We start from the raw sequence: 13,496 nt of genomic DNA, 5'->3' as shown, positions 1-13,496 counted from the left end.
ATTGTTTTAAAGATAAAAAGCCTAAAAATAGGTTCATACAAAACTAGAAAATTTAATTAATTAAAGTTAAATACATAAAAAAAGATGTTAGTTCAAGTTATACAAAGAGAAAGGTGACACATGTACCCACAGAGGTGTTAATTTCCACAGAAGGGAGAATGAATAAAAATTGATTTGTTTTTAAGGATAGAAAGGAGAAATGATGGTAATTGCAGTAAAGGAAATTTGAAAAGTCTATGCCATTGCAGGCAGCTGGGTTCTTTATACATGAGATCCATGGGAATTCTTAGCCTGGTATGACAAATTAATTGCCTAGAAATAGGCTTATACAGTAAATAGAAGGTAATTTAATTGACATTAAATAAAGAGAAAGATTTATATATGTATGCACACATACATAGAGATATTAATCTCCACAGGAGGGAAATTTAAATATAGATGAATAAATAAGTTGATGCCTTTGATCTCATATCAGGGCAGGGGGTGGAGAGGAAAACCTTATCTTGGACAGATAGTAGAAATTTAGGCCTTGATCTTATGTATGAACAAGGCAGGTCCCTACTCCTAGTTGGTTTTGATTGGTAAGTAAAGTTTCTGGCTGCCAATGACTGAGAAGGGAAACAGAGGTGGGACTTTAGGATTTGTGGACAGGGGACCAAGGGAGGAGGAGGAGGAAGAAGGTAGAGCGGTCATGCTAGGAAAGAAGTGAGGCCCAGGCCTGAGAGGTGCAGAAGAGAGCAGACCACTCACGCGAGAGCTGGGAAGAGTGGCCCCAGCCCCCAACTGTGTCTAGGGCAGCAAGGATAAAATACAGATTTTAGTAAGCAATAACTCATGAATATCAGGGGAGGTGTTAGCTCTGTGGAGGCTTGGGAGTGGCCCAGCCATTGAGCTGCTCAAGGCATTTTAAAAGTATAAGGCTCCCTGTGTGTGTCTTTCATTTGGGAACCCAGGACATTGGTGCAGGTAGCATGGAATGCGCTGCTGCCCTGGCCACCAGGTCGAGTTGAGTAAGATTAATTGTCAACTACAGCAGTGTTCTGCTGATATCATTCCATCTAGAATGTGCTGCTTCCATTTGTTTCTTAAAGACTTGCCAAAGTTCGGCTGACTCATTCCATTCTTAACCCTCTGTCTCTAATGCCCTCTCCCCTGTGCCACATGGGGTCCTAGGTAGGCTGTTTCTCTTCCTGTATCCTCAGTCAGCACATGGAATACCTAGTTCTATTGACCTGGAAAAAAAATGTGTGCATTTGTGTATGTATTCAGGGTGTGTGTGTGTGTTTCAAGGCTACAAGGTTTTCCTGAAATCTATAAATCTGAGCTTAACAAACAGTGGCCACTCTTAGGAAAGTCACCCAGTAGCCCTGCCCTTGCCATATTGCACTTTATTGCAGAGCAATCACAGTGTCATCTCCTGTACCAGCCCGGAGTACCTCCTCAGTCTTCAGGAACTGTGAGCAGCTGTGCAAACACCTCACCTGAAGAGAGCAACCGAGCAACCATTCTCTAAGTAGCATGAAGCCTTGTGGCCCCGGCCACTACTGTGCTAGGGAAGGACTGGCTGTTCTCACTGTCTAGACCACGTTGTTGGTTTCTCAGGCTCTCATCCTTCTACCCTCCGCCACCCCCTACATCTGCTCACCTCACACCTTAAGACTAGATGCAGCGGCAAGGACTGTCAGAGCTTCTAATTACGGCAGACTGGAGTGTTCCAGAACTAAGTGTTCATTGATGAACTTGGACTTGAAGAGTGGCACGTCCAGCACTCTGAGGAATTGTTCTGAGAGCCGGCTTGGCTGAGGGCAATGGCTAGGTTGGAGGTTGTCAAGATCCGAGGAACCCCTCAGAGACTGTTCCCTAACTGGTGTAGGAGAAGCTGCGGGTGGTCACAGTTGGTGCCATTTTAAAGGTAATCATAATTACTCTTAAGTTCTTACCTTTAAATGATAGTCTGGAAATCAAGAGGATAAGAAACCTAGTTCCTCCCTGCGTTCTGTCATCCTAATCTCTAGTCAAGTAGAGGGAGTGATGGTAAATACACTCCCAGGTCCTGGTCCCTCCTGGAGCTTCCCCGGCAGATGAGAAAGGCTTGTGGACACAATGTCACTACTCCACAGTTTTCTTTTAGAACTGGTGGAGAGCCCAAGTGAGCAGCGACAAGAGGAAAGGGCTCTGTGGAGGGGATACACCACCCAGATAGGAGAGGGCGGGCCTTTGAGGAAACCCACTTTTAAGCCCCAATATATAACTACACCACTTAGAAACAGTTGGCAAGAAGCTTTGTGTCGAGAATTAGGACAGTTTATTGTTTGACCAACATGCTGAGTCTTTTCCACATATTACACAGTTGAATGTAAAGTCAATATGGCCACTGTGCCTTCTGAGCCCAGTACAGATGGAAATGCCACCCTCTGCTCCTCACTTTAAAGGACGGGTGAGGTGAGAAGTCAACACATCACGACAGGCAGGCTGGCCTTCGTTGCTATGGAGGCTTCCTGCCTCCTGGGCCCATCTGAACTCCCGCTGCAAGGATTTCCTGATAATCAGACTCTGCGGAGAGTGTCAATCAGACAGGGTCTGGAGTCCAAGGAGTGCGCACACTGAAACGGCAAGATCTCCAAACAGCGAAGAAGTTGATTTCAAACAAAAATTAAAAGGGTACCCTGGCTACTGCTGTGTCTGTGTGTGTGTGTGTGTGTGTGTGTGTGTGTGTGTGTGTGTGTATACACAAGACAATGCAAGTAGATTTGGGGACCACTCTTCTTTACAGTGAGAGCCCAAAATGCACCTATCTTCCCTCTGGCTAGGCAGGCTGGGAAGACCCTAAGGTACCAGCCACGGAGTAGAGACGGCTTAAGGGACACGAGCACGGCAGACCTGTCTGAACACCGCAAGGTCAGCAATGGATCAAGAATGCCAACACGAGTTCTGATCATCTCTGGCTTGTAGGTGACCTTGTCTGTTCTGGTTCTCCCACCTGAGAAACAGGAAGGGTTTGGCTCCCAGTGCTGTGGCAAGGTGATGGTGCCTCCCATTCTTGGGGGAGAGGTAGTTTAGAAACTAGTGGGCATCGAGCCCTGAGCATGTGACACAGACTCCGGCTAGCTGCCTCTTGGGTAGCTCTAGCTTACCGTCTTCAGCCTCTCCCCCACCCATATGGAGAAGGGAGAAACTGCTCTGCCTGCAGGAAGCTGAAGCCAGCCGTGCTTAGATCTCGGACACTGGTTAGCCACTGGGTTACAGAGACTAGGCCCAGGTGTCTATACTCGTAGCTACCACTGTGCACCCCTTGTCTTTGTTGCCTGAGACATTGAACTGACGTGGCCATGGCTTCCTGGATCTTGAGATATTGCGAAATGTTTAAAGATGGCGACAGGGAGCAGTGACTGACAGCAACAAGGCTCTAACCACCCAGCATTCTAACCTCTGACCCCAACTACTAGCTACACTACCTGCCCTTTCACAATCTCTGCACTGCTCAGTTTTGCTGACAACTCTCCTTCGAGGCTCCTAAAGAAAAGGAAGAGGGCCATGCCCATCTGCCAGGCCAGGCGGTGTCCAGAGAGAGGAACTGAATTGCTACATTGAGATAATGCCTTAAGAGGAACCCTCCATTTTGTCCTCTGACTGATCTGAATTTAGCAAAGATGGGGGCACAGATAATTTCAGGGTGTCTTTATGAGAACCTGACCAGATCCTACCTACAAGTAGGATGGTGGTGGCGGTCTGGGGAAAGCCCAGGTCCAATACAGTTCTGTTGGAGCCTGGCTGCCTTGGCTGCCTTTAGGGAAGAAGACAGGCAGCTTGGCTGAGGAACTAAGGCCAGGGGGCTGCTGGAGTGGAAGAGCAATGGGGCAGAACCCTAACTTTCAGGGGCCACAGGGCTGGGAGAGCCTAAACTCAAGGAGGGGGTTTTGTGTACAAGCTAGGAAGGCAGGGCTCCCTTAGGCCAGATCAACCAGAAATGGCGTCTGCCATGGTACCTGCTGTTTCTAATAAGCAGGCCATGATGCCTTAGAATGTGTGCACAAGAGGAGAGAATGGACTTTCTAATTCGAGTTACAGGAATACAAGAAAGGTTATTCAGTGTTCAGAAGCTTAAAATTCACCCTACATTCATTCAGTGAGAGCCAGTAGAGAGTGCTGTCAGTGGGGCTCTGCCAGAAGCCACCAGCAAGGCCCCTCACTGCCAACCAGGCTGCTGTCACCACGGGCTAAGTACACTTTCTTCCAACAAGCACCACATAGGTGGGGTGTCCACACTGGGGGACACTGGCCCACGACGGCATGCACACCTGTGCACACAGGTACAAAAAGCAGTGGTAAAGATAGTTCTGTGGGCTACTTTTGCTTGTAGTTTAACACATCTATGCACTATTTTATTGAAGGCAAGACAACCACAAGTTATTTGACAATATTGAGTTATTTCTTATTTCAATACACTGCATACTTTTGAACTTCCAAAAACCGGAATCACAATGCAAGTTCCAAGTTGTGAGCGGGAGAGACGAGGATATACACTGAGCACATGTATATGTGAGAATGTGTGTGTGTGTGTGTGTGTGCGGAGGGTGTATACACAAGTCTATCTCTATGTATAATTATGTACACACATATAAAAACTAAACACGTGACGTTTTGATTATCCTCGTACATTGGTCTCTGCCTTCTGGAAGAGGTACCCAGGGTGGTCCTGCTTCCTCTCTTCATCATCAAAAGCAGCTCAGACACTGTCTCCCAGGATGGAGACGCATGACGGGCCCACTCACAGACTCATCCCTGCCATGTGCAGGCTGCCATTTTGAACTCATTTTTTGAGAGATTCCATAATTCATTCCAACCTCCTGTGGAGGCAATTCACTCTGCCGTCAGCAGTCTGGAAGAAGAGCCAATGCTATGGGGCTGCTCTGATGAGAGTCACTGTCCCAGGCCTGCCCAAAGGCAGACAGGGACAGTGAGTTTTTAGAATGTGAGAGCTATTTAGCTTTGAGAAGAGCGCTCTGATAAGAGACGCTGAAGGTCTTCAGTCTGGGGAATGAGTGGAAATAGCAAGATCAGCCTGCTGGGGGGCGGTGCAGTGCCCTAGGGCAGCCTTCTGGAAACCCCTCAGTGACTGCACGATGTGTGCAGTGCAGCCACAACACTCCCAAAGGTATTCAGAGAAAGATTTCAAACGTACCATGCCAGAGGTGAGGACACATCAAGGAATTGGCTTTTCCAGAACAACATTCGGCAAGATTAGTCTCCGAGGGTCTGACAACATGGAGTGTCCGGAGTCATGGCCGACTCCTCTCACTTCCTCAATGGTAGGCTGCAGTGAGGGCAGGTGCCCTAGGCTTCGGTGTCCCTGAGCCACCCAGCGCCACACACTGAGTTGGCCAGGCAGTCTAACTGCATGTGTCAATGGTTGGGCCAGTAGATTACACACTGCCTCAGCCCTCAGCTGCCAAGAGCACCCCATCCTTCCAGTAACTTCTTGCTGTCTGTCACCGGGTCAGCCCAGAGAACACACCCTTGCCTGTGCTTTCCGGCTCTATGGTTATTTTTTTCAGGGATAGAGAGGAGGCAGAAGCAGCCAAGGGGCCTGCTGCTGAAGCTACAGTCCATGGGCCTTCTCCTCTCAGGGGCCTGCCAATGTGTCCCACTCTGCCAGGGAAGGACTCGCCAATACCCCCTCAGAGGCTGTTTTGTTAGATTAAAGTCGGATTTGACTGTGGAGTGCAGGCTTGGTTGGTTTGGGCCATGTGACCCGAACTAGAATGTAATTACTACTGTTCAGTTAATTGCTTTAATTTTCTGGGCTGGGGGCAGGGGGTAGGAGGAAAACAGAGGTGACACACAGTTCCAAGAGAACAGGAAGGAAGGGGTGTGTGGGGAGGTTCTCTGTAAGTTTACAAATATACAAAAACAAACAAACAAACAAAAAGCACTTCTTTCAAATAAAAATGACTACTTTTCTTATCTGGCAAAAAGTTGTATACACATGATTTAAATTTTTTTTTTTAAATTTTAACAGTTTTTGGCAATCTTAATAAAGTACAATATATTACAACCAAACCAAAAAATAGTTGTTTAGGTAACAGCTGTTAAGAGTGACGTGGTCCCTGATGCCCAGCCTCCCTCCCCATGTCCCACCCTACTCCTAGAGAGAGGGAGAGAGAGAAAAGAAAGATCCTCCCGTCTTGATAAACTCAGTTCCCACCCCGTTAGGAAGCTAAAGGAGGCAAAACAAGTGAGTGGCCTTGAGGAAGCCGAGTGGGCGGTGCATTAGCAGGAGCAGCCGCCCTCGCTGGCCGGGGGCTCCTGAGGCTTGTCCAGCTTGATGTCAATCACTGTAGGAGGCGGGCTAAGGAAGAAGTGCGGTTCACTAAGACGCCATGCTGTCTCTCTGCAAACCCACAGCCTCAGCTCTTAGCTCGGCTGGAGTAGGAAGGAACTGCAGCTCACCCGTTTCTCTCCGGTCTCTACCTGCCTGCACCCCGCCTCCCAGACTGTCGACCCAGACTGAACCGGGCTGTGGTCTCACTATCAACACCACACAAGAGGCTAGGGAGAGTCTGGCTAGAAGCTTCCTCCAGTGACTGATGAACTGTGCTGGTTAACGGCTGGCCCTCCCCCAAAGCGCCTGGGAGGGAAGAGCCCCCTAACCAGGATCAGAATTGAGTGTCCATATCATAAAGTACAGGAGGATGTGAGGTTGGGGTCCTAACTTCTCAAGGCTGCTACAGTGAGAAGCTGCATCCACGGACCAAACAGCCCCTTTCTACAGCATTGGGGGGGGGGGGGGCAGGGCAGCTTGTACCCTCCCATCATCTCTGGCTACAAACCCAGACTAACTGATTTCACGAGACTTTAGTTTTGCCTCCAGTCAGGACATCTCGCCACTACTGTGCACCAAGCCCTTGGATGCACTCCGGCCTCACCCAGGTCCCTGGCGGGGTGAGTGGGGGTGGGGTGGCAATGGCGCCTGCTGCTAGCAATCTAAGGATCTCTCTGTGTCCCCTCTTTGGGGGGGGGGTAAGATGCGAGGTTCTTTTGGCATCCAAATTTTTTGGCATCCTGAATTTCACATTGTCTCTTTGCCTTGGCTGTTTTACTTGGCTTACAGCCAGTATTTTACCCTTTCTGTCAATCACACAGCATGGTATATGTTTTCAGTATGATTTTTCTCCCTACCTTTATTTTCTCTCTTTTGTATGTATGCTCACAGAAAAACATACAGGGCTACCTTGCTGTTATGTGTGTCTGTACGTACCCCCCACACGCCTGGTGCCCCTGGGGAGTAGAAATAAGTAAACTTGCTTTCCTTCCCCTCCCCCTCAGCTCAGCTTTGCTCTCTCCTATCCCATGGTCCTTTTCCTCTGCTCCCTACACCTCTACAGACGCTTCCCAGACCACCCTGATGCTAGTCTCCGCTAACTGTGGCTCTGCGGTGGTCCCCACAGATCCCAGGACACCCCAGATCCTAGCTCGCCCTGGTGGCCCTGAGCACAGGCCTCACCGGGGTCTTCTCATCTTTCCCAGAGTGCCCCTCTGAGCCACCTTACCCCTTGCTCAGCAGAATGGTGTCTCGAAGCCGGCTCAGTGACACCCATCGCCTGGAACAGAGGCACAGCATCTAAGATCTCTCATACTAGCATCCAGCCTTTCCCACGAGTCAGCTCTGGTTTGATCCTGGCCCCCCCACCATACCTGGAGGTCCCAGCAATCAAGACTGTCTCCCTCCTCAACAGATTCCATACTTTCCTTCCTTCTAGAAGTACCGCACACAGCCCTGCCCCATTCAGGCCCCCTCCCTATCTCTGCCTCTGAGCGGCCTCATTCTAAGCCAGGGTCCTTTGTGGAGCCTCTTCAGGTCACAGTAAACTCTGTCTCTAGCACTGCATGAGACCCAGTGGATGTGCTACCTAACTTCAGCATCAGACTTCCCCCATCATCCAGACAGGAGGCTGAGGGGCCTGGGAGACCCCACGGCTACGTGACCTTCCCACCTGGAGTTGGTTTATTTACTTACTCGGACTGAGGCTGGAACCCAGGGCCTCAGACACATCAAGCATGTACCCAACTGGGAGCTATACCTCCTGTCCACTGGCAGAGTCTCTGGCAGAGCAACCCACCTCTGACCACTCCCATTGGGTGACACTTTGTTTTTGAGCATGGTTTTCGTCTTCTGGCTTCATTAGAAAGACCTGGTACCAGGTCCTGGTACCGGGCATCCTGTGCCCTTTTGGGCTTTTAGCCCTGGTCCTAGAACTGTGTGAGGTGACCCACTAAGTCCTTGGGACACCTTAGGCCTTGGACCTCCCCCTCTATGTCACCATGGGAACTGTGTCATCTACCTCCTCGATCCCCTTTGAGATGCCTCTTGGAGAACCTTTGACCACTAAATCATGCATACTAGTAGATGGTCCTCAAATGCTTCAGAGATCTGCAGAATATAGCACTGTAAATTAATAATAATAATAATAATAATAAAGGCTTTCATGATCGAGAGACATGCTATGACAGCTCCTGGCAGCACCCCTAGTCTCCTTCAAAGAAGATGATGGGCACAGAAGAACCTTGACTTGGAGCTTGCTTTAGATGTGCCAGGGCTGGACACTGGGCCCAAAACTGCTTCTCACCTCCACTGCTGCAAGGACACTGCTGTCCAACCTGTGGACACCAGGGAGCAGATCGCCTCCCTTTGCCTAGACAAGGTAGGCCAGTGCCACCTCCCCAAGTTCTTACTCCACAGGCCAATCTGTCAGGGTCTTGTGAGCCTGGCAGGTGAAGTCTGACCTCTGTCCCCAGTGACCACAGAGGCACCCTAGGGTGGCTGTCCAGGCAGCTGGTAAGTCTCTGTCATTTTTAATAGATTCGGAAGCTACCTGGTCTTACTTCCTACTGAACTCAGATGAAATCTAGCCTTTTCAGATCTCTGGCTTCGAGGACTAGGCTGGTGACAGCTGGGTCACCGGTAACAGCAGCAACCAAGGCTTCGGCCTCTCCTCGTTGTCTTCAGGGTAAAACTCAGGCCCCAGGCCTCACTGTCCAAGAGCTCCTACTGGGTTGAGACACAGTGTGCCTTGTTACCAGACTCGGAAAAGAGACAAGGGGCTGGAGAGATGGCTCAGCGGTTAAGAGCACTGACTGCTCTTCCAGAGGTCCTGAGTTCAATCCCCAGCAACCACATGGTGGCTCACAACCACCCGTAATGAGATCTGACGCCCTCTTCTGGTGTGTCTGAAGACAGCTATAGTGTACTTATATAAATAAAATAAATAAATCTAAAAAAAAAAAAAAAAAGAAAGAAAAGAGACAAACTCATAAGATAGATTTCTATGTAACTTTCCACTATTTCTGCTTTACAACCACTGCTCTCAGTCAATGGCTGGGTAGGAACAAAAGGGGTGACGTTTAAAGCTTAAGCTCTGAGAATCTAAGAAAATGTCTGAGGGTCCGAGGAGGTGTTTCTAAGGCATGTAAATACAATTTGTAAAGGCGTAAGAAAGTAACTTAAGGTATATATATATATATATATATATATATATGCTTCAGATTTCTTTCCTTTGCTGTGCTATGGTTGTATTCAGACTTCAAAAGCCCAGAGTTTTAACATGAGTCAATGCAGCTCTAATAAATAAGCTATTAATCTGGAAAAGCACTACTGCTTTTATAATAGTCACAAGCTCAAGGTTTTAGATTTCCTATGGTTGTCTTCTAAGTATAGACGTAGACTTACAGGTGCTTTTCATTGTGCTGATAAAACCGCCTGCCTGATGGATACATCCAGTCTTCCGGATAGAGGGAGGAAGCCCCTCTTTCATGGTCTGTATTTGTACTGAAAATCAAGATCAAGTGTGCGTTGGCCCTCCTGCTCCTCAGGAGGTCCCTGTCCTCCCTGGGCTTGTCCTCCCAAAATCATATCCTGAGCTTCTACTATGATAGAAAAGTGTGTCTGTTCTCTACAATGTGGATTTCAATGTAGATTACAAACAGTGGCAATGGTAGCATGCCTAAAACGTATTTCTTTTTGTAAATTTAAGTTCTTGTAAGCGTCAGGGAACAGGCTGAATTCATCTCTTGTGGTGAATGGACTCCAGATAAGTACTGTCAATCAATAGCCTGTTCCCTCTCTGCCTAGTCCACTTATTTCTGAGGGTGGGATCCCCTTTTCTTGGGTTTGGGGACTCCCCTTTCCCAACTACCAGGACCATGGGTCTAAAAGTTTCAAATGTACACCTAAGAAAAGATTTCCTCCTGCATAGATCTGTCCCAGCATCCTGCCAGGTCCTCTTGTTAACTCAAACTCAGCTTGAAAGTGGCTGGTCCCAGGTGGTCCAGCCTCACAGACTGCTTCAACTAGGCCTGCGCTTTCCTAGCTCCAGAGGGTCCCACAGAGCCTACAGCCAGTGAAACTGCCAGTTCTCCCAGGACTTGGCCAGCACCCCAGCTTTCTTGGGTCCCCAAAGATGTCGATGCTCCCAGATAACAGGGAGCAAGCAGTCTAAAAAGTATGGTCATCCCCATTGCCACCTTACCATGACCCCTTCCTCTTTCCTCACCTTTTATAGTAAACAAAAAGGAGGAATATTATAAATCAAAATCAGGCGCCCCACCAGCTTGTGCTTCAGCAACTCAGAGCTAGCAGCTTATGTCATCACCCGCTGTGGCCAGGCGTGGTGCATTTCTACCGTCCTATGGCTGCTTATTTCCCCTATGTGACACAGTCACCCTTTAAGTGTCAAGCCACCCCTGATCTTTCTGTGTGTCTTGTTCGTTCTGTTTCCCAGTCTCTCTGTCTGTTTCTTATATCTCAACTCCGAGATGGCTTTTCACCTCCCCTCTCCCATAAACCTCTTGAGTGTGAGGTCTGCTGTGTAGTGTGATCTCTTAGCAGTACACCTTGGCCCAGGCCCACCAAGGTACTCCCAATGCCTAATCCTAACACTCTCTCCTTGGGACACGTGGCTACTATTTGGTTAGAGCCCCTGCTTATCCCTTGCATAAGCTAAGAAACCCTGTTTGCTCTTCCCCTCCCCCCCCAACCCCACCTGCAAGAAGAAAATTCTGGGCTAACATGCTTTACCTTATACAGGCATAATCCCAGCTTTTAGCTCACATGTCCTCCCCTTGCTTTAGCCCTGATTGATGTGTGTCTTCACTGACCTCCACTTATGAGATTGGTTAAGTTACACGAGAGCTGCCTCACCCCCCCCCCCCGCTCCCAAGACAGGGTTTCTCTGTGTAGCCCTGGCTGTCCTGGAACTCACTCTGTAGACCAGGCTGGCCTCAAACTCAAAATCCACCTGCCTCTGCCTCCTGAGTACTGGGACTAAAGGCGTGCGCCACCACGCCCGGCTCGAGAGCTGCCTCTTAATAAGCCTGCCTTTATACTTTTGAGTTGGCTTGAATTGGTTCATTGTCAGTGGCGAAACCTATTATCTTGATTCTGAAGAACTGGGAGAAGTTGGGCCCCCAGGCCAGTGGGCCAGGCCCCAGGCCATGTGGGGACCACTTCTCTCCCTCTCTCCACTCAATGAGAGCCACTTCCCAGCCACAGCCTAACAGGTACCGGGTGCCTCTTCTGGGTGGTCCCCTGCCAAGTCTCGGCCAAGCCAGGCCAAGCCTGTCCATTCAGAACAAAGACTCAGTCTTCGTTCCAGGCAGGCTTTGGATTCAGAGCCACCCTTGCCAAGGTTTCCCCACCCCACACTCTTTGACCCCAGGCTGTCGTACGGGTCGCTACATCATTGGTAAGTCCGGAAGAAGACAACGCCAAGTTTAAACCCGATCTTCAGGAGCCCATGTGGTGGCTGTTATGCAATTTATCCAAATTGGGGCTGTCTTGGGCCATAAGTTCAAAAACGCCTGGTTTCTCTTTATTCTGTGGCTTTGCCACAATACGCCTTGGACGATGAGTCCAAATGGCCACCAGGAGGTACGGCTGACTCAAACATCCTTCATGATCTTGAAAATTTCTGCTGGCATATGGACAGATGGCCTGAGCTCCCCTATGTACAAGTGTTTGGGGAACTGCACCTCTGCCCTTCCTTCTGTAGTCAGTGCTCAATGGCTCAAGTCTTGTTGGTCAAGGCTGTGACACCTCCAGACACACTTTCATCTGGGGACTTGGACTACAAGCCACCCTTTACCCTGACAGAGCTGCCTGGGTCACGGGCACACCAACCCCTTCCCTAGCCCTGTCTACTACTCCCACTCCTACAGCACCATAAGCTTGAGTCTTTTGGCCAACCTTCCTCCTATACCTGCTCCTTCCTCCTTCCCTGCCGACTTCTCCCCTTCCTACACCATCAATACCCCCTACTGGCTAGCCTTCTCCCTGGTACCCCCACCCCTTTCTCTTTCTCTCCCTTTGAGTCAAAAGCCGAGGACAATTAACTTCCTCCCCCTTACCCCTGCCCCCCTTGCCCCTCCCCTCCTTTCTCTCCTCCCGTTGTCCCTCTTCCTTCATGACCAACACAGGCTCTGCCTTCGAGTCAACCCACACCCTGCTCCCCACGCACACCCTGGTCCCCTTCCCCTGAACCCTCCCCTGAAGCCTCTCATATGCAGTCTCAACACCCCAAGGCTCTTCTGCCCTCCCCAGGAGGAGGCCGGAGCCGAAACAGTTGTTGGAGTTCATGTTCCTTTCTCCCTTCAAGACTTCTCCCAGACTGAAAAGTGGAGAGGCCCCCTCTCTGCCATCCCATCCGCCTATTATTAAAGAGTTCTGCTTCCTTTGTCAGGCCTATGACGAGATCTTTATGTCATTCAGGCCTCTACCCTCACTCCTGAGGAACATGGGCGGGTTCAGGCTGCAGTCAGACAGCATGCAGACCAGGGCCACCTAGTAGACAATATGGTCTCTGTGAGTGACACAATGGTGCTGACCACCGAACCTAAGTGGAATTATTAGCCAGGTCACTTTGACCACCAAAGGAGAGACCTCATGGTCCATTGTCTCCTTCGGGGAATGGAAATGGTCTCAAACAAGATTGTTAACTTTCAGCAAGCTCTGCAAAATTAGACAGGAAGCTAATGAAATCCTGGCCATTAAAAAAACTGATTACAAGAAACCATGGTCTAACACACCTCCCACGCGGGGCTACAGTCCTGGCTACCCATTTTATTTCCCAGTCATCTTCAGATATTGGGGGATTGGGGGATACAGGAATTGGTAAAGATGGCTTTTAAGGTATCCGATGCCCAAGGAGAGGCAACTGAGTCTTCCCAACAGGCTCAGCTACAGCATAAGGTTGAGGCCCCTGGCAATCCCGCAGACCCCATCTCGTCAATGTCAACTCCAACAAGGGCCTGTTTCAAATGTGGCCAGGAAGGCCATGGATCCCACAACTGCCCCAGCTCTGAGCAACCCATACTGTCTGCTCACCGCCCTACCACTGGAAGGCAGAATGGCCGCCCTACCACTGGAAGGCAGAATGGCTCTGTGTGGGCTTGTCCCCTGGGCCAGGCCATGAAGGCCCAGACCCATCAGCGCAGGTACCTCA

At 49.6% G+C, this 13,496-nt stretch overlaps 1 protein-coding gene across 1 annotated transcript in view; it reads right to left on the bottom strand.

The window, feature by feature from the left end:
• Positions 1-2,282: 2,282 nt before the first annotated feature.
• Rab6b (RAB6B, member RAS oncogene family) overlaps positions 2,283-13,496 on the bottom strand; it is a 68,073-nt gene continuing 56,859 nt past the window's right edge. Inside the window, exon 8 of the mRNA XM_021207243.2 lies at positions 2,283-6,335. Within this exon, the coding sequence (XP_021062902.1) occupies positions 6,271-6,335 (65 nt within the window). The 3' untranslated portion in view covers positions 2,283-6,270. The remainder of the gene's footprint in view (positions 6,336-13,496) is intronic.

The sequence above is a fragment of the Mus pahari genome, chromosome 10, assembly GCF_900095145.1.
Source record: "Mus pahari chromosome 10, PAHARI_EIJ_v1.1, whole genome shotgun sequence".
In the NCBI taxonomy this organism is placed as follows: Eukaryota; Metazoa; Chordata; class Mammalia; order Rodentia; family Muridae; genus Mus; species Mus pahari.
This window is presented reverse-complemented; position numbering and strand designations above follow the sequence as displayed.